Source organism: Telopea speciosissima, chromosome 1 (assembly GCF_018873765.1).
Source record: "Telopea speciosissima isolate NSW1024214 ecotype Mountain lineage chromosome 1, Tspe_v1, whole genome shotgun sequence".
NCBI classification, from domain to species: Eukaryota; Viridiplantae; Streptophyta; class Magnoliopsida; order Proteales; family Proteaceae; genus Telopea; species Telopea speciosissima.
Window position 1 is genome coordinate 14,131,464 of NC_057916.1, and position 26,248 is coordinate 14,157,711.

The 26,248-nt window shown below is 38.7% G+C and overlaps 3 protein-coding genes, 1 non-coding gene and 1 pseudogene across 5 annotated transcripts; 3 read left to right on the top strand and 2 right to left on the bottom strand.

Annotated features, from left to right (window-relative positions):
* Window positions 1–1,882: 1,882 nt before the first annotated feature.
* LOC122656584 lies at window positions 1,883–5,561 on the top strand. 2 transcript variants are annotated; one of them, XM_043851185.1, is made up of 4 exons: window positions 1,883–2,100; window positions 2,478–2,665; window positions 2,876–3,504; window positions 3,574–5,561. In XM_043851185.1, the coding sequence occupies exons 1-4, from the start codon at window positions 1,983–1,985 to the stop codon at window positions 5,327–5,329; spliced, it is 2,691 nt and encodes an 896-aa protein (XP_043707120.1). In that variant the 5' UTR covers window positions 1,883–1,982; the 3' UTR covers window positions 5,330–5,561. The 2 variants fall into 2 exon arrangements, with proteins under 2 accessions (XP_043707120.1, XP_043707111.1); XM_043851176.1 differs by having other exon boundaries at window positions 2,478–3,506; window positions 3,576–5,561.
* Window positions 5,562–6,267: 706 nt separating this feature from the next.
* TRNAR-CCU lies at window positions 6,268–6,340 on the bottom strand. The gene has a single exon. It is a non-coding gene; the product is annotated as a tRNA-Arg (tRNA).
* A 1,249-nt stretch (window positions 6,341–7,589) lies between these two features.
* LOC122661651 (protein FAR1-RELATED SEQUENCE 5-like) lies at window positions 7,590–8,291 on the top strand. Its single transcript, XM_043857161.1, has 2 exons — window positions 7,590–7,904; window positions 7,986–8,291. Exons 1-2 carry the CDS (start codon window positions 7,590–7,592, stop codon window positions 8,289–8,291), a joined length of 621 nt encoding a protein of 206 aa, XP_043713096.1.
* Window positions 8,292–10,684: 2,393 nt separating this feature from the next.
* Window positions 10,685–13,016, top strand: LOC122656598 (annotated as a pseudogene).
* Window positions 13,017–15,282: 2,266 nt separating this feature from the next.
* On the bottom strand, window positions 15,283–25,697 carry LOC122656606 (uncharacterized aarF domain-containing protein kinase At5g05200, chloroplastic). The gene is made up of 11 exons (XM_043851206.1): window positions 25,516–25,697; window positions 24,689–24,800; window positions 22,306–22,448; window positions 19,711–19,824; window positions 19,270–19,458; window positions 19,034–19,189; window positions 18,125–18,390; window positions 17,861–17,958; window positions 16,626–16,804; window positions 16,061–16,177; window positions 15,283–15,606 (listed from the first exon to the last, which is right to left on the bottom strand). The coding sequence occupies exons 1-11, from the start codon at window positions 25,582–25,584 to the stop codon at window positions 15,430–15,432; spliced, it is 1,620 nt and encodes a 539-aa protein (XP_043707141.1). The 5' UTR covers window positions 25,585–25,697; the 3' UTR covers window positions 15,283–15,429.
* Between the last annotated feature and the right edge of the window lie 551 nt (window positions 25,698–26,248).

A 26,248-nucleotide genomic window follows, 5' to 3' on the forward strand; every position in this document is an offset into this window, starting at 1 on the left:
TGGTAAAAAAATCGTATTAGAATCTGAATGGGCAAAAACATCTGATCCAACCCGATCATGATTTGAGGTATTGGTATCATATCATCCGTATCAGGCGATAGGTAATGTTTGTTAGTTGCCGATTCCAATACCCTATTGATACTGTATCGGTGATAAGATACATACTACATACTAAAACCATGGATCGGATACGATCCTATTGATATTCGGTGACTGATACCGGTCTCAATACTATTCATTCCAGCTAACCACCCCGAGTTTGGAGCCGGCATTGACTTTTACTTTACGTTGTCTGATGAGATATGTTTCAATACGCGCAATGATCAGCAATGGACCCATTATTATCACAAGAGATGCTAATCGAATGGTTTGAATCACAATATGATATCTTGTTAAAGAGATTGTAGGAGTGGATTTAGAAGGGGAAAAAAAAAAGTTTTGTCTCTAGTGATGGTATTGTTTCTCTTTGGTTGGCTCAGATTGAACTGAAATAAAGATTACCCAAATTCTAAGTTTAACATTGACTTTGACTTGTATAAGTCCACAACAAAACAAACGGTCGTGCGTTCCTCTACCTTGACACGTCACCCAGTAGATGTAAATACTAAATACCCGCAGTGTCCGACGTAAAAGTCTTTCTTCTCTTCTCACAATCTCACCACACACCCCTCTTTCATGCTGGTTACTTCTTACTACTACGATTCTTTCGCTTTCCAGGACCCGTGCCTGTGCGCAGTAGAGAGAAGAAGAAGAAGAAGAAGAAGAGCCAAGCTTCCTTGTAAAAACGACGAGGTGCGTTGGGAGCTTGAGAGAGAGAGAGAATGGAGAAGATATTGTAAGCTTGGCGTTAAAGAAAAGAATCTTTGAAGCTGTTTTCTTGGATTCCTCTGTCTGTGTTTCTTTGAAGGTTTGTGGTTTATTGTCAGAGATCTCTATTTTATTTTTTTGGGAAAATTAAGTATTTACATCTTCTGTATTTGCTTCCATCTTATTCGGCTTCTCCGCTTTTGATTTTTTCTCCATTTCACCTACTATTGGTTTGAGCTCTGGATCTTGTTGAATCTGTGGTACGTATGTCCAGGTCGAAGAAATTTCATTAATTAGTTCAGATTTGTTTCCACTTGTAATTTCTTTGTTATACTCCGTTTGTGTTTACCCTTCTTTTCCTCCTTCTGGGAGATCCATATTAATTGATTGTTTAATGCCTGTTCGTTTTAATAAAAATGATTTTATTGTTCAAGAGTTGAAGCAATTTAGTACATCTTTCTTTCTGTGGGTTAATTATAGTCTCTCGTTCTTAAACTTGTTGAAGTGGTTTTGATCTGTTCGTTGTATTCTGTCTCGTTTATTTTCTAGTTTAATCTTTTATACTTAATTTCATTTGCTCTTTATTCGCCTTTGTTCCCCCTCTTTAATTCAATCTTAACCGATCTGTTTCTGTCGAAGTTCTTCTCAAATTAAATCGTCATCTTCAATTGATTTATTCATTTTCAGACTGTTTTCTCTCCTCCCCCCCCCCCCCTCAATTTTGTTTCTATACTTCAATTAGTTTTGAAATTCGGCTCTCTGACCTTCTCTTCTTGTTCTGTTTTAGGAAATTTGAAGGATTTGCATTTCAAATTTGTATTTATTTGTGTCATTTCCCTTTTATTTGGCAACTCAGAGTAGTTTCGAAAGTTGTTATGGCCTTGAAATACCTAATAATGATATAAGATCCTTGGTATCTTTTCCCTGCGATTTTCTTCCTGATGTGGACTGAATACTGGTTCAATAGAATCCTGTATGTTTATGGTTTCTTCTTTAATGATCTAAAATTAGTGATATTCTGTCTAGGGTATCCCACTGGATAATATTAATACTTAAATGATGTCATTGGACATAGATTAGTGGCATCTTAATATATTGGAGTATTTCAGGACATGATGGGAGTTCTTTTTTGTGACAGAATTTTGAAGAATTTTCCATCTGATATCTAGAGGAAAATGGCCAGTGCAACAACTAAAGTCCGATTAGTTCTATGTCCCAGATGTCGAAAGGTTCTCCCTGAGGTGCCTGAACTTGCAGTGTATATGTGTGGTGGATGTGGTGCAGTCCTTCAAGGTAACATTCTTTTCATATAGAGTAGTTCTGGGTAGGTCTAAGAGTAAGATTAGTCCACAAACACATCACACTAGATGTCCTGAAACATTGGGCTTTTTCCCCTAGTTTGGTTTGGTCACATTTAGCGTTTTACTGCTGCTAAGTATGGTTGAATTAGATATTCTCTTGAGCAAGAGATTGGTATATCCTAATCTTCAAATCTGTAGTCCTGTGTCATTTCAATTCGTAATTCAATTTTATTATTAGCATAGCTTGTCTCTTAAATGGTTGACAAGTGAATTGTATCCATCCTCCTGCATGACATTGATTGACCTACTTAATGCACACATTAATTTCTCAAATCCTTCTTATTATACTTATAATGTTGTTGGATGCAGCTAAAAATCGCAAAAATGGAAGCTCTGGATCACTTGAAAAGAGTATTCAGAAGAACCAATTGGAGCATGATTCTGAAGACGTAAAATCACCCAGCTCAGGTCAAATAGAAAACCATTGTGACACAAAAGAATGTTCATCATATCTGAATGCGAAAGAGCAACTTAAATCTACGGATTGCAGTATCGAGGCATCTGGAAGCAGCAATTTCTTGAGTGAAGTTTCTTTGGGCGAGTCAGAATGTTTGTCAGATCTGAATGCAGAGGAGCAATTGGAACATGATTCTGAGGATGTAAAGTCAACAAGATCGGGTCAAACAGAAAACCATCGCGACAAAAAAGAGTGTTCATCAAATTTGAATGTGAAAGAGCAACTTGAATCTACGGGTTGCAGGATCGAGCCATCTGGAAGCAGGAATTTCTTGAGTGGAGTTTCTTCGGGTGAGTTAGAATGTTCATCGGATCTGAATGCAGAAGAGCAATGGGAGAACCAATTGGAGCATGATTCTGAAGATGTAAAGTCAACTAGCTCGGGTCAAATAGAAAACCATCGTGACACAAAAGAGTGTTCATCGAATCTGAAAGCAAAAGAGCAAATTGAATCTGCAAATTGCAGTATTGAGCCATCTGGAAGCAGGAACTTCTTGAGTGCTGTTTCTTCAGGTGATTCAGACTGTTTGTCAGGTCTAAATGCAGAAGAGAAAATTAAATCTACAGATTGTAATATTGAGCCGTCAAGAAGTAGGAACTTCCTAGATGGAGTTTCTTCAAGTGATTCATTGGATCTTGATAGTGAGAAACAGCAAATTGAATCTATAGATTGTAGCATCAAGCAAACTGGAAGTAGAAGTTTCTTAAAAGAAGTTGCTTCAAGTGATCTTAGTGATCATGGAAGGGAAGAAAAGTCATCTGAAGCTGGATGGAATACACAAGCAGATGAAAGTGATGAAAGTCAAAGTCTTGATGGCCAACTGTCTTCTAGGGGAAGGAGCTCATCCTTTACAGCTCAGAGACTATCTGATGAGAGCAACAACAACAACAGCTCAGCCTTATCCCAATTAAATGGGGTCGGCTACATGGATCCTTGCCCTCCAATCAGCATCAAGAAAATGAGTTTCACACCTACAAATAAACAGTTGCAGCAATCTCATGGGATTTCTTACCATGACTCCGACCATACAAGGTCAATAGGTATAGATGAGGCTTCAAGAACTATTGACAATGGGAACATTTCAGAGGAGCTCGGTGGTACACCTAGAAATATTTCAAAATCTTCAACAGCCAGAAGCTCTCATGCTTATGATGCTAGTGTTTCTTCTTGTGATGGATGGGATGACCAGGTCACTGAGCAGCCTCCAAACCTACCTAAAAGATCTTGGCTCAACTCCCAAGTGGTTAGTGACTTTGCTTCTAAGAAGGAGAGACCAAGAATGGATGATGGGGTGGTGTATAAGAAGATAATTAAAGATCCAGAATTGCAACATCAACTGAGAAAATTCTTCTCAATGTCATCAGATGAGAAGCATGGTCTGGCTGCCATGGATGGTCTGAAGTGGGAAGGATCCAGAATCCAAGCACAGGGGGGGCAAGTGGGCTCACCAGATTCTGATGGTCTCCATCCCATAAAGAATTGGATGAGTTCCATAAGTGATGAATTTTGGTCTAGGGAGCCATCCCAAAGGGGTTTCCCCACTGTCTATGAGAATGGCAGCCCTTCAAACTATGGGCATGAAGAGTTTTTGTCCAGGACAAGTGCACACAATTCTAGCAAACTTGACTACTCTGAACAAATGGAATTATTAAGAAAGGTGGATGAATTGAGAGATCAACTTAGTAGATTATACAACCAGAGAGGAATGGAAAATGGAAGGTTTCCCACCGGAGGCACTCAGCAGGAAAAGCTGCAACCACTGTATTATAGGTATGGACAACCTGACCCCGAAGTTCCACATTGGTATGATGCAAACCATCATATGCATCCTCATGTGCCATTCAGGACAAGAAAAAACGGGTGCCAAAAATGTGAATTTTCACAAATGCATTTCTCAGGACAGGTTACAACTTGTATAAACCATGTTGATTATTCTTCTGATCATTGTTGCCCAGACGACTGGCAATGTCAGACCCAGTTTCCACCCTCCAGCACTTGCTGTAGCAAAGGGCCATCCAGAGGCCATTCTGGTCAAATGTTCTATGGACCTTATAGTTCCAGTTCTTCCACTCAGCCGAAGTATATGGATCCTTATTTCTCCCTACAAGGTTGCCAGATGCATTCCCAAGACCAGGGGCATATGGTCCATGATGTGCAAAAAATATACTATCAGAATAGACATCAGCCTGTTAAGCGACATTGCAGGCCCATTGCAGGTGGAGCCCCTTTTATTATGTGCTATAGGTGCTATAAACTATTGCAGCTTCCTGAAGATTTTATCTCGCAAAAGAGGATACTTCGGCTACAGTGTAGTGCCTGTTCACAGGTACTTAAGTTTTCACTTCAGAACAGAACTCATATCATTCCTTATTACCCAAACCCAGTGGTGCCTCCGCCAAGTGAGGTTGACAACAGTGACTATCCACAAGGGGACCCAGTGTCATATTCTGAAGATTGTGGACCCTCAATGCCTTCAAGCAGTTATTCGGAAGCAAACATAACGAGCAAGAATAAGCGAGCCTGGAAACAATCTGGAAACAATTGTATGACTTCCATAGCAGCATCTGAATCAGCCAGTGCATCCTTGAATGTGGCCAGACTGGAAAGTTCATCCGTGGAAGGAGAAGTGGCACCACGATCATCTAGTTCAGCACTCCATCGGCTTATGGGTTATTCTTCCCCTAGCAAAATCATACATGGATAGAGTGCTGCTGCATATTCTTGTAGTGATCCAGAAACAAACATGCCAACATGGGAGTGAGGGATGAGAGGAGTTTGCCACGGCACCTGGAGCCTCCAAATTTGGAAATTGTCGGACTGCCTCTTGGTTTATCTGAAGTCCATTGAGAAATGGAAGGGCCAGAAGTTGTGGTTCCCTTGTATATAGAGGCCTAATTTATTTTGTTTCTATTGATTGTGTCCATCTGTTTTTTTTTCTTTCTTTTTTTAATATTAATAATTATTTACTGTAAATCATCTTCTGTATTCTGTATATTTGTCATGCACAACAAGTATTTGATAGTTTGATTGCTTCCCTCTTCATAAAAATTCTGGATCATCTACATTATCCTCTGGGCAATTTTACAGTGACATTCTTATTTATAATTTTGTATAGAGTTTTAGCACGTCTCAGTTATGCTGAAACTGGAGTTCCATTGCGATTGCTGCTCATGCTTTCAACTAGTAGTTGGAACTTTGGAAGAGCAACCACAACGACTCATCTATTTCTTTTGGAACAATTGCAGAATGTGGAGGAATCAAAGAAGATGCAGCATGGACATGATTGTTGGCAAGGATTTAGTAATCAGTACCGGATAGATATCGATCTCAGCCGATACTGATCCGGACTGGCTCGTATCAGATGGATTTGCCATCGGATTTAGTTAAAATTCAAATTGTTTTACCATTTTACCCTTGGTCTCTCTCGGATAGTAAAAAAGTAGATGTAGAAAAAAGAGGTGACGACTGGTGTTAGTGTAAGGGGGTATAAATAGTGTTCTTGGCTTGTGATAGTAGATCTTTAATATGTTTCCAAGGGCAATGGAGTTGGTTTGAGATGGAACAACATCACTGATCTGAGGGTAAGAGCATCAAACTTTTTGTAATTTTATTTTGGAGAGAAAAAAAAATTCTAACGTTAATCGCGCCAGGTAGGGGTCGAACCTACGACTTTCTGCTTAGGAAACAGACGCTCTATCCACTGAGCTACAGGCGCTTGACGTTATATTTATATCATAATAAGTTTTTCTAGTTATCATTATCAATTTTATATCACCATAAATTTTTCTAGGTCATCACTGTCATCTTCCCGTCTCGGTCACTAGCTGGAGAACGAATTCTCTGCCAATCGGTCTTTTCTTCTTCGTTTCAGTTTCTTGAACCTTTTTTGTTCTCCCAAGCTTTTCTTCTTCCTTCCCTTTTGCTCTCAACTCATTTCTATTCGAGTCGTCGGCGGCGGTAGAAAGACTAACCCCCTGTTACCATTTCGACGGATTGCATTTCATCATCGGTCAAGCGCTCTCAGTTCACCGTCAGTTTGAGCTCTCCGATTTGGTCCTGTAGTTTTCCACATTGCAACTGAAATCTCTCAGGTTCGTCTTACCTCTCCCATTTGTTCCTTTACTTGTGCTGCTACTCCTTCATATGAAATGTTCTCCTCAAATACTAATTGTTTGCATCTGTTCAATGAATGATAAAGGCTTATACCTCTTTTTGTTATCGGTCTCTCATCTGGGTTCCATGTGATATCTAAATCCAACCAATAAGTAAGAAAAGCTTATAGCACTTGTCCTCTTTTAATCATAAAAGTCAATTGCATGAGAATGACACAAACCAAAACCAACAGCAGAGAATAGTCCGGAACGCCTACAATGCCGACCCCCAACCCCAAATGAACAATTTAACAAACATATGGGGACCATCAACCAACTCAACCTACCTCACTCTCCTCAATTCTGAAAGCCCTCTCCGTTTTCAAAGTTGGCATGATTCTTACTGCTTCCCATGGAACAAGTGCCCTTTCTTATTCCCATGGAACAAGTCCCCTTGCTTATAAAAATTAAATCTTTTCTGAAATATTGTCCCAAAGCAACTTCCACATCACAACACAGACCATCAGATGAGGCTAAATTGGAGTTTTTTTTTTGCCCTTTTACATACTGAGTTATATAATATATAATTTGGTTGGATGGTCATGATTAGATTTGGATGATCTATATGAAGATGTGAGATGTATATATGTATGTTAAGAAACCTTTTTTTTAAAAAATTAAATTTCTGTTAGTTTCATCCATTCTCATATATTAGTATTTTGCATGCTTTACAGTGACATTTGATAGGTTATGGATTTTTCCATGGAAACTAGTAGTCAAAGTAGTTCAGATGTGAGTCATGAAGAAGAAACAAACATCGAAGAAAATAGTGAACAAAATGCAAAAGGGAGAGACTAGTCTCGGAGAGAGTGGATGGAGGATGTTAATGATGCACTTGTTTCGAAGGAACTTCAAGATTTAGAATATGGGATTCCTTTCGTCAATATGAAGTTTGATTCAGATGAACAAGCATATGTTTTCTATAATTCATATGCGCGAAAAACTGGTTTTAGCATTCGGAAAGGGTTATTAGAAAGAACGAGAAAAAGTATTCTCAGGAAAAGAACATTTCAATGCTCAAAAGAAGGTTTTCGAAGAGTAAATAAGCGGATCCATGTGAGGAAGAGTTGTCCAAATACAAGAACTGGATGTAAAGCACGAATGGTGGTTAAATTCACAAAGGATGGAGTATGGTTGGTTACTGAAGTTGAATGTGAGCATAATCATCCTCTTGTACCATAAGAGAAATCTTTTTTACTTAAATCACAGAGGGAGCTTAAAGATGGAGATATTCAAGTAGTATTGAGGTATTTGGAAAACAAGCATTTAGAAGATCCAATGTTCTTTTACAGTGTGCAAGCTGACAAAGAAGGTGAAATGACAAATTTTTTTTGGGTGGATGTAAGGTCAGTTGAAGACTACTTCTTTGGTGATGTCGTTTCCTTTGATACAACATATAAGACAAACAAATATGGTCAGTCATTTGCACTATTTATCGGTGTGAACCATCATCGGCAAACTGTTTTTTTCGGTGCTGCATTGCTTTTGGATGAAACGACAAAATCTTATATCTGATTGTTTGAAACATTTTTAAAAGTTATGTCTGGGCGAGCACCAAAGACAGTTCTTACAGACCAGCATGCTGCTGTGGGGAAAGCTATTGCTATTGCAATGCCAAAGACATGTCATCGTCTTTGTTTATGGCATATATGTCATCGTCTTTGTTTATGGCATATATACCTTAATGCTACTAAAAATCTATTTGTTGTTGATACAAATAGCTTAAAAAAGGTTCAAGAATGTTGTATATGATCCTGAAACTAAAGAACAATTTTTTTCCAGATTGGGATGGATTGCTAAAGGAATTCAATCTTACAGAAAACAAATGGTTAAAAGATTTATTTCAAATTCGAGAGAACTGGGCTCTAGTGTATGGAAGGGATTCCTTTTGTGCAAACATCTCAACAAAGTGAGAATACTAATAGTTTTCTAAAGAGATACTTGAAAAGAAAATACAATCTTTGGCAATTTCTTAAGCGATATGAGCAAGCAGTGGAACGGCAATGCTTAAATGAATTAATTGAAGATTTTAACATCAATCAAAGTTTCCCTATGTTATGGGCTGATGTGACAATGTTAGAGGAAGCAGCCAAAGAATACAAAGCAACCATGTATGCTATGTTTGAAGAAGAGTACAAGAGGTGGATTGCTTGTGATTGTGACATTTTTGAGGAGGTAGGATCAACTTGCATATATAAAGTTACAGAAGAAAGGAAAAGTGGTGAAAGATTGGTCATATTTGACTCCTCCAATAATACAATTGTATGTACCTGTAAAAAGTTTGAGTTCATGGGCATTCAATGTAGACATGTGGTCAAAGTACTTAATGAGAGGAAGATCTGTATGCTTCCGTCCCTATATATATATTGAAAAGATGGACAAAATTTGCAAAGTTTGGGATTGTAAACACCTATGATGGATGTGTTACTAAAGATAATGATAAGGTACTCACAGGTTCTCGTTACAATAATATGTGCTACCAAAGTGTTAGCCTTGCCAGAAAGGCTGCAAATAGTGAGAAGACTACCTTATTCATGACAAAATTGTTGAGAGAGGGGCATGAAAAGGTAGAAGAAATTTTGAAAGAAGAAGCAAGATCAAAGCATAAAATAAGCGCCTTAGTCCATGGTGTGCCAATGTCCCAACAAATAAGTGGAATTCAAGAAAAAGATGATGGTGGACCAAGTGGTAGAATAGTAAGCATTATGGAGAAGAAGAGGAAAATAGAAGTGTCAAAGCTCGTGTAACATTCAAGTTAAAAATGGTAAACAAGGTACCTGAATTTTTAAACTTCTATTGTAGTTATTTTAATGATGAAAGAAGGTAAAAACTCATTACAATTTGATTACAGGACAAATATGCCAATTACCTTCCAGTGGTCCTATACAAATTGGGCATTCCCTCTCATCTCTTGGTCAGCACTCATTTTGAGCTTGCTGAGGTAGGACCTCCTATAAGGAATGGAAGAACAAATATGCCATTTTCCTTCTAGGTTTATTTTGGCATGCTCTCATTATTCTCTATTTGTATTTTAGAGAAGTCACCAAGTTATGCTCATATTAATAATTTATGGATATTTTGTAGGACTTGGAAGTTACATTGAATCAACAAAAGGAGCAACATGATTGGCAAGGGATATGAAGATAATCATCTCATATCTCTAATTAAGGACGTGCTTTGGACTCATACATGTTTTTTTTTTCACATTAAGGACATGAAAGTATATAACTCTCACATTAAGGACTGGTTTTGATTACTCAGATGGCTAGTTTGAGTTTCTGTTGCAGTGATGCCTAGTTTGAGTTTTTGTTACAGTATTGATTGTTGCCTTCTGGCTTTGAGTTTGAGCGAAGGTTTTATTTCTCTCTTTTTTTTGTAGTTGTATAATATTGAACTCTCAGATTATGGGTTTTCCTTTGCTTGAATGAATGGAAGTTCTACCAAAAATTATTACCATTATGTTGCTCCGAAGAGCCGCTTGACCAATAATCCTCTCCCTTATGTTTATATAAATTGGATTGAAGCTTGAAACTGCAACCAAGCACCCACCACTGTGTGCCCAACCCAAAATAGGAATATAGAACAACAGAGGAAATTAAGGATAAAGGGTGGATAAAACAGAAAGACAACATTATTTAGGATAAAAAGGTGTCACTAGTGTTAAACGAAGGTTGATCTGGAGGACCTGATCCAGAGTCAGGACTCTCCATGTACCCCTTTTTCTCTCTAACTCTGTTGGTTAATATCAAAATTTCACTCAATTTGATTTAATTTGTAGATGCCGCAATTCAGGTGTCTGAAGTGTTTACATGTTACCAACAAATGCCAAAAGAATACTTGAAAGAACGGTTTTAGATTCGATGTTCATTATTGGCACTGGGGAGAGTAAGTTTGCAACTGGAGCTTCTTTCCTTCAACAGAATCACTTCTTATGCTCTGTTATTAATCGCGTTATTGTCTCACAGAAGTGCTTCTCAAGACTCTTCAAATGGAGATGGGCTATGCTTTGGGCGACGGTGAAGGTGATGAAAGCCTCTCTGGGAGTGACGAAGATGAATCATTGGATGAAGACATGGAAGCCCTAAAAAGGGCTTGTATGTTGACAGGAACAAATCCAAACGAGATCAAGACGTCTCTGTTGCGCTTGCAGCTGCCTCCAATTCTGAAGGCAACGACAGTGGAATCGATGATGTCGAAGTGTTTTGGAGCCTACAACAGCGGTTCTTGTCTCAATCGGAAGTGAATTGCCTCTTCTTTTGAAACCTCTGAGCACTCTACCACCACTTTCTGGTTTGGATGACGAAGAAGATTTTGAAACGCTTCGTGTGATCCAGAGGCCTTTCGCCAAGTACAACTTTGAGGCTTCGAAGAAGATGGAGTCAACCTTTGTACATAACGTTAATACTAGCTTAACATCAGAGCAGGATACTCGCAAAATTTTGTTGGCGAATGGTACTACTGGTGAGGCTTTAGACAATGAGTTTCCAGATTATGAAGATGCTTGTAGTGCCTATGAGCATTCAGAATCTGTTGGTAACGGAGATCCCAGGAGTCAGCTATTGGGTTCCATTGAGTGGCATCAACTGGTTGCTCCTGTGTTATCTTCCATACCACCAAAATATTCTAGCTTTGCAGCATCTGGAGAGGTATTTGTTGACGCCATTAAGAACAACAGGTCATGTCAGAGATTTATTAGGAGAATGCTAATAGAGATAGAGGCAAGGATTGAGGAGAACAGAAAACTGTTGGAACGAATTAAAGTTCTCAAGGACTTTCAGTCTTCATGCAAAAAAGATCAGGGCGAGCTTTCTCACAAAAGAAGGATGTTCATGTCCAGTTAATTTCAGTTCCAAAGTTCAAGTACTCTCAAGGTTTAAGGTTAATGGTAAGAAGACTTCTGCCTCATCTTATGGACCAGTTGAAAATTCTCACGTTCAATTCTATAGAACAGCGTTGACAACATTGTTTCCGATTTCCCTGCGTCAGCAACCATGGTCCCAGGTGGGGAAGGAAAATCTTGCCAAGGGAATAAAACAACAAATGCAAGAAATTTTGTTTGATAAATCATTGGTGCTCTATAGTGGTTCAGAAGGAACTTCTGGAGCTTCAGATGCTGTTGATAGCATCATCACATTGATCACAGATCTTGAATTCACCCCTGAAAATTTTAGATCATTTTTGCCTAAGAATGATTGGCAAAGGTTGGCTTCCCTGCATTTTATGGGTCGTTCAGGTGCTGAATGTGAAGCAAGGTGGTTGAACATTGAAGATCCTCTGATTAATCATAATCCATGGTCCAAATACGAGGATAAGAAGCTTTTGCATCTTCTCCAAGAAAGGGGGACTCGTTATTACTGGATTGATATTGCAACTAGTTTGGAGACTAACAGAACTCCATTTCAGTGTTAATCTCAGTATCAACGGAGCCTTAATATTCACATTATAAAAAGGGACTGGACACCTGAGGAGGATGCTCAACTTTGTGCAGCTGTACAAGCTTTTGGTGAGGGTTATTGGCAGTTAATAGCTTCTAATTTGGAAGGAAGGACTGGTACTCAGTGCTCAAATAGATGGAGGAAAACGCTTCATCCCTCTAGGAAAATGGTGGGTAGGTGGACTGTAGATGAAGACAAACGCTTGAAAGTTGCTGTCATGCTTTTTGGGCCCAAATCCTGGTCGAAAATTGCAAAATTTGTCCCTGGTCGAACTCAAGTTCAGTATAGAGAAAGATGGGTCAATGTTCTAGATCCATCCTGGAATCTAGGAGAATGGACTGAAGAAGAGGACAATAAGTTGGAAGCAGCGATTAAGGAGCATGGATATTACTGGTCTAGGGTTGCAGCAGCTGTGCCTCCACGGACTGATGGTCAATGTAGGAGGAGATGGAAAGTTCTGTTTCCACATGAAGTTCCTTTGCTCCAAGCAGCTTGGAAGATACAAAAAGCTGCTCTTATTTCCAATTTTGTAGATCAGGAGTCGGTGCAACCTCAACTTGTTGCTGGTGACTTTCTTGCATTATTGTATCAAAAAAAAAAAAAAAAACTTTCTTGCATTACCAGGCACAGATTCTATTCCTGACTCAGAGTATGGAAACAGTAACACGAAAAGATTAATTAACACTCCAAAGAGTAGGCCCAAAAGATCTAGAACCAAAGCTCAAATTTATCTTGAAGAAGCTTTAAGTCCGACAAACTGTGATGATGCTGAAACAATTGGTATTGATGATACCTCCTCAGAAGATAAAAGCACCCAAGTTACCTTCAAAGAGGAAGGAAACTGCTAAAATCAGTGTAGGACCACCAAGATCATTCATCAACTCCCAGTGATTCTACTTGTCTAAGGGCAATGAATGGTGACATTGAGGCCGTAGGTGGCAATGATACTACAAAGGAGAAAAAGACACCTAAATCTCTTTCAAGGAGTAACAGAAGTTCCAAACCCGCTCCAGATCACCAGTCTGTTTCTTTCTCTGCTGAAGACTCGACAACTTTGAGGATAAGAGATACTGATGAAGTGGTGACTTCAGGTGTGGGTTATGCTAATTCAAAGAAGAAAAATGCTGCTGAAACAATTGGTAGTGATGATACCTCCTCAAAGAAGAGAAAACCACCCAATTTACCTTCAAAGAGGAAGGAATCTGCTAAATCAGTGCAGGACCACCAAGATCATTCATCAACTCCCAGTGATTCTACTTGTCTAAGGGCAGTGAATGGTGACATTGAGGCTGCAGGTGGCAATGATACTACAAAGGAGAAAAAGACACCTTAATCTCTTTCAAGGAGTAACAGAAGTACCAAACCTGCTCCAGATCACCAGTCTGTTTTCGTTGTCTGCTGGAGACTCAACTTTGAGGCTATGAAATGCTGTTGATGTTGAGAGTTGAGACATCGGGTGTGGGTTATACTAATTCAAAGAAGAAAAATGCAATCAAAGCATGTCGAAGTAGTAGGGAATATACAGAACCAATGTAGTGGCCATAATCTTAATGGAAATAATGTTGGGACTACTGGTATGGAGGATTACAATCCCAAGAAGAAAAAAGCCTAATACAGCTCCACATTATCGGAGTCTTTCATTGTCTTCTGTAGGTTCAGGACATTTAAAATTAACAAATGTTGATGTTCAGACCCCAGGTGTGGATTATACCACTTCAAAAAAATAAATATAGAAAAAGGCATGTTCGGAAAGGAATAAATACACTGAACCTACCCAAGGCGACCAGGATCTAATTAGAAATAACATTGTGATCACTGGTGGGGGTGATGCCAATTCAAAGAACAAAAAGTATCCTAGACAATGTTCAAAGAGGAAAATGTATGCCAAATCAGCCATGACCATCAAATTGGTGAACATATTGAGATCATTGGTGGGGATAATTGTGTGCCAAGGAAGAAGGCTTCTTCATTTTGTTCAATGAGGTGTAAATGTACCAACTCAACACAGGACCACCGAATTCATACTTTACCTTCGGAACATTTGACATCTTTATGGGTAGCCACTGTTGAGGATGTTGAAGCCATTGTAGAGGATACCACTCTAGTTTGTGTCTCAAAGGTGCACTCGATGCATCTTCAAAAGTGGAGTCAAGAGTTGCTGATGTTGCTAAATAAAATGGGTCTGAAAAGTTGACTAAAGAGAAGCCTTGTTTTCAATTATTTTTCATTCACCCAAAAAAAAAAAGCTGCATTTTCCTGGTAAGTAGGTATAGACGGATCTACAGCTTAGGGAATGACTAGAACCTTAACTGTAGCCAGCTTTGCCGGCAACTCAGAGGACTCTACAGATTCACCACATCACTGGCCACTTATTTGGCTGATCCTCGATATCCATTAAATTCAACAGATACAATTGCACGGGAAGAGAACAATTACATGATAAATGAACTCAATCTGTCATGCCATCTTTTCACTGGACTGCTATCCAGAAGCTCACCCAGTGACGAGTTCTGGAGTTAATAGGATTCTTTTAGGAGGTTTAATTTAATCCAGTGGGTGAGGTGCCACCTTTTCGCATAGCGGTAAGGTCTCTAACTGCTGAAAACAGAGCTTTGGGGATCAAGACCCACCTCACCTGGGGTTTTTTTTTTTTTGGTGTGTGCGTGAGAGCATGGGGGGCGGAGGGGGGGGGGTGTGAGTTTCCCTGTTATACCAAAAAGATTAATTAATTGGTTAATAAAACCAGGTTTTGATGGTTTCCTTCTAATAGCACAACTTGCTGCACACCCAACCCCTTCAGGGTAAAATAAATAATGGGAAAAAGATCCCCATGCAGGCACCATGGGGATTCCTTCCCATGTCCTCTCACATAATGAGTCGTGAGTCTTCTCTCTCTCTCTTTTCTTCGACACCATGTGGACTTTAATAGAATGAAACCATTTCCCATGCCGTGATTGTAATGGCACGGGAGATTCTCCCACGCCACGGCGTGAGAAATCCATGCCCATAACTTATCCACACTGTTTTTCTTTCATTTCTTACTGGCATTACAAAGGAAACCCATGTTCATAACTTTTACACAGTATTTTTCTATCATTTTTTACAGGCACTACATATTCAACTTGTAGAGAAATCCTATTTCTGTTATCCACACATATTATTGCAATTAAATCTGCAAAGATAGCACCTACCAGCAGAATAACCTACATTTGTGCAATTCAGAAATTAACCCTACTGTTATTCCTCCGATTTGAGACCATAGTTATCCTTTGGTCCTGAAGCATGTTAAGGTTGGGAGCTAGTAGGCGCGTATAGCGATCAAAGTACAGAAGCTGTTTCATGAGAAGTGCAAACTCCCGAGGAAATTTCAGTCCATATGATTCACTAACACGAACCTGTAGAACAGATTTACAGCTCATCAATGGGCGTGTTTGCTGTAATAAGGAAATATACATACATAAAATAAAAAATAAAAATACTTATAGCAAACAGAAGGCCTTGAGATGTTTAGCTGATGAAAAGGAAAATCAAGGGCAACATCGTCTAAACTCAAACTCTCCCACCCAACCCCAACCCCAAAATAAAAGAAAAAACCCTTCTTGTGTTGGCTTGGTTAAGAACCTGAATCAATGTTTACACCATCTAGAACATGCAGCAAACTCTTGAACAAAATTATTCTGACAAAATTTCAATGTTCTGTTGGAATTTCAGCTAAAAGTCAAAGCTGATCCCAGAAGTGAAGACATTGAAATTATACCAGACCCACAAACCATTTAACATGGAGTTTCACACAGCCTATAGAATCAGGATTATTAGTTAAACTAATAAACTTTTCACAAATTGGCTTACCACATCAAGAAATAAAGCATTCATCTGCCTCTCATCAACAAGAAGGTTAGCAGAAACGGCAGTAGCATTCGCATTGGGTCCTCTGGCTGTAGCAACAACAATTTCTGTGTCCAAATCCTGCATTAATACAAGAAACACTTTATCTAGATAGCAATAGTATGGAGAAAAGCAGTGATAGCCAAGTTATCATGAAAATGTGCAATTCCTAATGAAGTTTTAGGTCCAATATTATCAACCATCCACCAATGAGCACTATGCAGCCAGCGTTGACAGCTTATACACAAATTTAACTAGGGAAAGAAAAGATATCTGTTCCAATCAATCTGACATTGATAAAGGGACAAGGTATTCCTGTGAGGAGATGTAGTCGGGCCCCTTGGTACCATCCTTGAAACAATGAGGATGCCAAACAGTAGCCTAAGCCATTTCAAGGTCCATTCTGTTTTAAAAACATTGATATAAATACGTCCTTCACTTTAGTTGTGGAAAATAATACTGTAAGAGAAATAAAGATCACAAATTAACAATCTAGAAACTAAATGAGTGCCATGCATGAAGTGCTTGCCTGTATTGATGAGAAGATCTTTTCCAGGTCTCTTGCAAAGGCCTTGGCATCTACATCCTTATCTGCAGCACCCATTTCGATTAAGGCCGATGCCATTGCTTCATACTCTTCAATAGCAATTGATGTCAAGAATACCTCCATAGCTGCCCATGTTTTGGGGGATATACGACCAACGATTCCTGCAAAGTAAATTTCAGATGAAGTAAACCCAAAAGGATCAGCTTTCAAAAATAAAAGCAACATTGTAAAACACATGAATGGAATTTAATTGCAAGCAACATACTGATCTTCCCAGTTAAACCACACAAACAAATTGCAGAACAATGTAGCAAGATAGCCATAGTAATGTATAAAACAACCTCAACCGGAAAAATTGGAAGTAGGAAATAGCACAGTTAATCAAATGAAAAAGTATAAAATCCAGGCTTTCAATGAATTAAAAATCCAAAGATTTTCACTTAGCAAGAGGAGAGAATAGATGCTGATTTAGATGTTTTCAACAACAGCACAATACATAAAAAAGATACATCTATGGCAAAGAGGCTCCAGCTGAATATGCTACCACCACATTCGTTTGTCTTTGTAATGTTCAGTTTCAATGTAATTTCAACATTTAGATATAAGATATCTGTCTAAAAGCATGTTGTAAATTTAATCCTTCAAATTGAGTCTTCGAAAGTATTTAGGAAGAAAAAAAAAGGGGGGGGGGGGGCTGTAACCCAGTGCAAGTCCTGTTTTCGCAGGTTCCCAGGAGGAGTGGACTGGAGTTGGTCCTAACCTTCACCATTTCATTTAAGTGATTGCTGCCCTAGACTCAGAACCATGTCTTCACATTGGCAGCTAAAGCTTTTAACATTGCACCAACAAACAGCTGCTAGTGGTTCCCCAAAAGTCAAAATAAATATTTATCTTTCTTGAAAATTTACTCCATTTAGGCATTTACAATTTCTTAATAATCTATACCGAATCAACTCAAGCATTCCTCCCCATTTTATTAGTGTTGTAAAATGTTATTTTCCTAAGGTTTTCGCAAGACAAAAGATAAAGCATCAGAATGTTATGGCAACATTGGTATTGTTCAAACTTAAAATTTTCAGAGCATTAGTACAGAAAATAGAGGCCAATTATTTTTTTTACTATCTTAAAAGATATTTGTTGGTCAAGAACTGAGGAGGAAAACAGCTGTATAAAAAGAACAGAGGCAACTGCAAGGTTAATTGTAAAGATGAACAGACCAAAATCAAGAAACCCAATTCTCCCATCACGGAGTAGCCATAAATTTCCTGCATGCACATCAGCGTGGAAGGATTCACAGGCAAGTAAACTTCCAAACCTGCACAAGATGGATGAGACAACAATAATGTAGCCATAAAAACAAAAACTTGATACAACCCAAAAAAAAAAAAAAAATACATCATACTTCAGATCCAATAAATAAAATCAAAATAGTATGTGAAATTTGTAAGAAGGTAAAGATAAAATACAGTTTAAAGACCTACCATACATTAAATGCAGTTATCAGACTAGTCTCTGGGCTAGAAACAAGTGAGCTGATAGAGTCCAGGTCAGTGAGGGGAACTCCATACAGCCTCTCCATAGTTAAAACTCGTCGGGTACTGCAGAGAGGATAAACTCTCGGAGCCGTAGCCTGCCTTGTGAGTCCCATTGCTTCTAGATACCTCCTGAAGGCCTCAATGTTTACTGCTTCCTTCTTGAAGTCAACTTCTTCAAGCATCGAGTCTTTTATATCTTTGACAATGCCAACCTACTGAAAGGATGGATAAGATTGATACCCAAAACTTCTAACACAAGAACAACCAAAAAAAAGAAGGCAGATAAACAAAGAAAGAACTGTTAACTTTCTTCATTAACTGAACGCATAGGATAAAACAAATGTGAAAATAAAGATAAGGATATAAGACAGGGTCATTGTTTCGAATTGACAACCTAGAAATGCCCTTTACACGGACAAATCATAAATTGATTCCACAAATCTACTATTTTAACTGATAATAGGAAATCCATTCCTCAAAACTAGCAGTACTAACTGCAATCATAGTTGTCAAGGCGGCTAGGTGACACCAGCAAGGCGACTAGGCGACAGCGCAATGCCTAGGTGACACCTAAGCAACGCCTAGGCAACACCTTGACAACTATGACTGCAATAAATGGTGAGCTCGCTATCTCTACTTGGAACTATAAGAATTTCAACTCATAAGCTCTAATAGTTTCAACAAGAGGTGTTGCATCCATTTACATGACATTTACTCTTATTTAGAAAAACTAATAGTAAGATCCATCATGACATTAAAAATGACCCACCCTAATTTGCCACTCAAATTTGGCATCAAAGTCATAAAAATAAAGAGTTGCAAATATAGGTAGTTAGGCATTCATCATCCACATACCAGTGACGCACGGCTGAGCTCAGGGTTCAGGAATTCCAAAATGCGGGCGACAACATATACAAAGTTTAAATCAGCAACTAATATATCCTCTATCCCAGGCTTTAAGACCTTTATCACAACACTCTCTTCGGAACCTCTGAGTTTTGCACCATGAACCTGAACAAAAAATTTAAAGCTTCTCATCATATGCCCTGAAGTGGGGTGAGAAAAGAAATTCGAGAGAGCATACAGTAAACCTGAGCAATAGAGGCTGAGGCAATAGGCACAGGATCAACATACTCATAGACACTTTCTATTGGCCTTCCTAATTCCTCACGCAGAATAGCTTGAATTTCTTCGAAAGGAACTGCTGGAGCCCGGTCAAAGCAATTCTGAAATTCCTCAACATATTCAGGTGGAAACAATGTTGGAGCTGATGCAATGAACTGCCAATTGCAAGAACAAATAAAGAGCATGAGAAACACCAAGCAGACAATTCACAACCTAAGTTGAGTCAGGATCAAGTTTTCCAGGGACATGGGTGAGTTCATGAGGAGTTGAGTTACAGGTTGACCTTTCCTCCCAAAGGTTAGGTTTTGGTTGGTTCCCAACCCACTCAAGATGCATGTCTCCCAGTAAATTATGAAATCTTTCCAACTAAAAATATTTAGAAAGAAACATAGGCAAACAAGACTTACCTGACCTAACTTGATGTAGGTAGCTCCCAAGCGTTCAAATAACCTCCTTAAATAACGTGGAGAAAGTAATCCCAGCTGCATTTGAGTTGGCAAATTCCCAGATGCATTGGCTGTCTGCAGAGAACTCAAGAGTATCAGTAATCATTCATTGTTACTAGACACAATGGCTAATCTCAACCAACAACAACAACTTAGCCTTATCCCAACTAAATGGGATTGGCTAATGGCTAATTTCAACTCCCACCCCCAAAAGAAAAGGACTCAAGAGGATAATGATACACATAGCAGAGAAGACAAATATGGAACCCAGCATCATGCACAATTTTACAGATACAAAGACTTGGCACAAATGTAAAGATCAGTATGAATAACTCTAAGATTCCATCTACACAATATATCCCCAGTCAATAATTGAATTGATCATTTTTTTTTTTGGGGGGGGGGGGTTGTTTGGGTCCACAAATGTTTACTAGATTCTCTTGACAGTAAGAAAAAATAAACTGATGCTTGAATGCTAATAATTCCAAATCAGGTCATTTTTGGTGAGACGAGACCCATTGAATGCATAGTTGTGCACCATGTTACTAGAGTTGAAGCTTAGAATAGTGGAAGAGAACAAGAGAAGAGGAGAGAAGATGAGAATGAGAGGTAAGAGGAGGAGGAGAAGGTTGGCGGTAATGACTTGGGGAGAGAATTGGTCCCTCTCCCGTATATTCATTCACTTGCTAATATTATATGGGAAATAGAATATACACTATAAGGTAGCCTAGGGAGGTAGAAGGGACAAAGCACAACACAAGAAAATAACAAAGTACCTAAAGTACCCTTATTACATAACTCTAACAACTAGATATTCCATTTATAACTAAACATAACATTTCATACCTCAAAAACTTATTTTTTTCAGTTATAATTCCTATGGTTGTTGATGGGATCAAGGATAAAGCAGTTGGGCATCAATATGCCAATTATGACAGTGTGATTAACCTCCATAATAATGTTATGGATCCTAAAACAGAAAGCTCAGCATGTGAACTCTGATAAAAAAAAATGTAAAGAGAAATATCAGAGCAGCAGCAAAAATCAATCTGCTGGTGAATGAAAGGGGAAGAGAATAAAGTTAAAAAACCGTTACTGAATCCAAAAAAGAGAAGAAGATATCTTTCATGCAACAAATGGTTGTGTGATATGTGATTGTTAATATCTTTACTTAAACAAAATGTGAATTTATACAAATCTTTCTCTTGGAACAGTGGTAGTTGGATACTATAAAGATACTGATAATAAGACAATATCACCAACAAATGTAAGAAATGACCTCTTCTAAGTATCTCGAAGTCCATAAGTATTTGCAAGATCAAAACATTTCTATAATTAGAGCAGAGTTGTAGAATAGGCCTAGGTGACCAGGAAGCTCAAAGAGTTCCTAGCTGACTGTAAAATTAGGACGCGACGAAGGTTCCAATTTTACATTTCGCTACCAGATAACAGCCTAAGTATAGTTTTTCGCTAATCCAGCGACTGATAAAAGTTGAAGCGATTGTAGACCACCGTTGCCTCGTAACGAGCAACAATCTTCTTACCTTGCCTTCTACAAGACAACAGCTGGGTTGGGTGGGATGTGAAGAAATGGCAAAGCATTCAGCGTGGCATTCTTCACTTCCTCACTTCCAGCCTTCCTCCATCCACTCCTTCCAGCTATCATTCCTCACCTTCCTTCCTCCACTCATTTAAGCATTTCTAATCAGACCTGGTTGATGAACTGGGAACGCCATCTCCTTTTCTTGTACCGTGTATTTTCCCTTGGTGTCATTGAGCTTACGGCTCTCATAGCCAATTGGGTGCCTGAGTTTAGATGTAGGGCTGGGTGGCTGAACACCGGTCTTTATATTAAAGCTTCTGCTACCTATCTGATGATGTATTAGGGAGGCTCTTTTGACCGGTCTGAGGCTTTACCTCACCCTTTCTCGCTTACTCGTTGTGGTTTACCACGGAATCAACCAAGTTAAGATTCTCTGGGCGGCTGACCCTATTTATTTGGTTGGGGTATATTTTTGAAGTTGGCAGGAAAGATACCACCTACAAAGAGGTTTTGGATGTTATACATACAAGGCATGGAAAAAGTGAAGCCCATAGGGTGCACCAGGTAGCATAATGAGTGTCTGTTACTCTACCATTCTGTCCACTTAGCCCTACAACTAAATGAGTTAGGACATGTTACCTAGGAAAAAATACACACTACATACTCAACTAGTAAAATTCTTGTTTACCTAAACAACGCCTAATACTGGTTAAAGATTCCATCCATGATTCCAAGTCCCTGAGAAGTCAGGCTTATGTGTGCAACGTCAAACACCAACGCAAAGGATATGAGGTTGACATCATCCATGAATTATCCTGTTGTATGCTATAAAAAATCACAGACCGATAAAGTATGTTTTTGCTAGATAAAAATGTCAACATGTTAGCATCATTATTAATTATTCTTATTCTTTGCTTAATAAGATCACAAACTGATAATAAAAGGAGAAGGAAGCATTCACAATCAAACATGCCACAAGATAATATCAGAACAAAAGCTCAAGAAAAATTTACCTTAGAAACATCTGCTAACCACTCACTGCCAACACCAACAACAGCTTGAATACCTTGAACCAATCTCAGAGCTCCCCGTGGCCCCGTACTTAAAGATGTTTGGACAATGTCCTCCACCAATCCAGGCAAGTTGTCCATGCCATCTGCAGGAAAGTGAAAAGCTTAAAGATTAAAATATAACTGGAAATTACAAAAAGAAAAGGTGCATATAAGATATCGAGACTAGACAACCACACCTAGACCAAGAAAATTACTGCATATCAACCAAAATTTGTCCTTTTCTGCTCTCTTTAGGTAGGGGGAGGTTTCTGAGGGCAATTGAATCTATATTAGTCTGGTGAGATGGAGAGAGTATCAGGTGTTTAGCTGGAGAGTTGGGGAGCATTGTTGTGTTGTTCTGCTCCTGTTGATTCTTTCTTATTTTCTTCTTAGGATTTTTGCACTTTTTGCTTGCCAGGCCTGTTTCTGTTTTCTTGTTCTCTTCTTAATAAACAAAACTTTTGTTTCCTACCAGAGAGAAAAAAGAAAAAATCATATACCATCTGGCTGCTTGAGAGCACATTTCCAAGATGAAGGACAGAAGGGGACTGTAACTTAAACCTCTTCACTTGATGAACAAAGCAATGACAGGGAAATGGCTTCATCCCTCTAACTGGGGAATAATATAGTCTGCGGAGGAGTGTTTGTGGTGGCAAGTATGGAGCGCCCATGGGTTATATCCAAAAAAAAGGCAGGGTTATCCTATGACTGAGAGTGGTAAGGGAATTATGAAAATTCTCTACTGCTTTTGGAAAACATATGCATCTATGTTGGTTCAGGTGAGTTGGTTAATTTTGGGGATGCTACTTGGAGTAAAATCAACAATTGAATCAGTTCCCATCCTTCAAAATACTTGGAAACAAGTGGGCATAAACACATGGATTCAAGTCTATGCACAGATGTACAGGATCCAAGGTTCCAGATAAATTTTCATGATTTGGCATCCCATCTCTTAAGGAGAAGGTTCAAGTCCAGCCCAACAAAGTGATAAAACTTAAAAGAGAGTAGTATGTCAACCCCAAAGAATGTGTTCCATTAAGTCATTCTTCTGGTGCTAATGGCTACTCCAAACACCTAGATCATGCACAGGATGCATATATACAGGGTTAACCAAAGCCTCTGAAAGGGAAGGAAAATAAAGCTCTCACTCCACTCACAAGGCATTGATCCAAAAGGTTTAGTGGGAACTTGGATTTTTATTTTTTTTTTAAGTACCCAGAACACATGGCTCCTGCATTTAGCAGGGTCTAGGGAGCGTCAAATGTACGCAGCCTTACCCTTGTTTCCAAAGAGGCTGTTTCCAGGACTTGAACCCGTGACCAAGCATTCAACAAGTGAGCACTTGACCAACGCACCAGGCACGACCTTTTTAGTGGGAACTTGGATACTTTTATTAATAAACCTTTAAAAAATATTTTCTTCATGTTAGATTGGCCTTTGTTTTTCTTTTTCCATTTTTTTGTAAAAGAGCTCCAAGTTATTTGTTTATTCATTTCGTTTGTATAACACCCTTTCTTCCACATCAAATAATGGATGAGAAAGAACATCGAACTACCCATGCACACATCCATGTAGCCATGTACTTCTGTTCTTCTTTTTCAATTTCTTAAACAAGTACTCCTATACTAATTTCCAAATAGGTTCATAAACAGCTCCAATTCATGCCAACTTTACTAGGATCCAAGATTCATATTAGAAAAATAGAAGGTGCAGGTACAGTGCTGAAAAAATGGGTTAAGCATTGGACTTGAGGTGCCTACCTCACATCTGAAACTACAATCCAACTAAGACTTTGACTTGAGAAAAGCGCCAATATCCATTTTGCAAGTTTTTTTTAAAAAAAAAAAGGCTTTCTGCTCCACATTTCCACAGATTCAAATAAATTTCCATGCTTGCACGAGGAATAGCAATTATCACATAAATTCACCTGGCATTCAGTGACTCTTTGGGAATAAGAATTTTGAGTTATTTTATCTTATTGCATATTTGTATTTTATGTTAATGATAAAATTACCTACTAATTTTTCATTTTGTTGTCCATCCGTTGTTCAGGATGGACTGTAGTGCATGTGCCTTTAAAACATAATGTTGCAACCCTCCCTATTTGTAGTATAAACAGAGCTAGAAAGGAATTATTGTTCCAGTGGGGGATAAGCAAGAATCTCGCATGAGCTTCATTTCATTATCCATCTAAACCCAAAAGCAGCAAGGGATTCCATTGTAAACCATCATATCAATGAATGAGAAAAGAAGTTCCCCCCCCCCTTCCCCCCCCCCCCCCCAACCAAAAAAAAAAGAAAAGAAAATATTATTAGATAAAAAATAAGAAGAATAAGTAAAACACCTTGAAGTCGGGAAGAAAAATCCTGTGACTGTGAATACCGAGCATATAATGGTACTACATTTGAGTGATGTTTGAGATTCCTTATCTGAACTGAGGTCCTTATTGCTGGCAACTGTAACCAAATAATAAACTCTCTTCAAGCAACATGTTAGAAAAACAAAAAATCTTAAACCATAATTGAACCTGATATAAAACATATTTGGCGGCGTTGGAGCAGTAAAGTTTGGTTGTGCTGTGTATTCTACGACCAAAGTAGCAGACCGTTTGACTCTAAGGATAAACAACAGGAACATCTCTCCTCACGCAAAGGCAGGTAGCAATATAATTTGAATCAGATGTCAGGAATTCCTCATCAAGAATGTTAATTAGATACTTGATAATGCTTTAGGTAATGTAGTGAGACAATCTATCTACAAGAAGAGAAGTTTCACACTCTAAATCAGCTACAAGAAATTATTTGAAAGTGTGACTCTTCTCGAATACATTTCGAGTAGAACTCCCTCAAGGAAGACTTAGCCTCTGAAATATTCCAGTCCTTGAATAATCGAATAAGGAGTTAAGGACAACTACGATGAATCTGAAAAAGTGTCAGAGAAAGAATACAGAAAACTAACATTGATAATTGGATGATCACGAATACATTATCTCACAATCTAAACATTAAGAAATCTTCCAGAACCAAAAAAAAAATCTAGCTAAAACCCTAAACATAAAATTTAAAAAGGAAAAAAGGAGGGGGGGGAGGAGGAGGGGAACTCCCTGAATGAGAATTAATGGTTCGATGTAAGCTACAAAGAATTAAAAGAAGAAATGATTCGAACATTGACCTTAGAATTAGAGTGGTGAAAGAGTGGTAAACGACCGAAAGCTGCGCCTCTAAACGATGAAACAGCCATCGGAGCTCTCACTGCTCAGCTTTCGTTCTAGGCTCCTAATTCTTGCTTTCAGTTCCTCTGAGGAAAACGATGAATTGGCGACGATATTTTCCTATATAGTAAGAGTGAAAGAGAAAATGCCACGTGGCCTGCTGACTAACAAGGAGATCCCTGACAAAAGCAATGACGAGCTGCGACCCTTTTATTTTGGAGGTAAGTGGATAGAAACGATTTTTACCCTTTTTCTCGGTGATGCAAAAACTATTGGATAAATTACATGACACCTCCAGAAAATCGAACCCTGCTTAATTCATCCCTTCTTATTTTAAAATACTTACCCGTCCCTTCTAGAGTAATGCGGTGTTAACTTAAAACAATTCAAAAATTGAAAAGACAATTTTAACCTCAATCAAAATAGGATAAACAATGACTATTGAGGTATCCAACGTTTGTAGAAAATGGATTTTAGATGCCCAAATCGCTCTACTCTCTTACCCTCTCTGTCTTTCTCTGCAATTGACTCCAAACCCCTTTTCACACGACCAGTCTCGAGCAATCAAATTCATCAATAGGGCTAAATCAACGCAGCTCTTCATAGGTTCAGTAGATTCAAGCCCGGATCCAACTCCAACATCAACAGCAACACATGGCTGCCATGAGATCTTCCAGATTCAAGCCGTCAGAT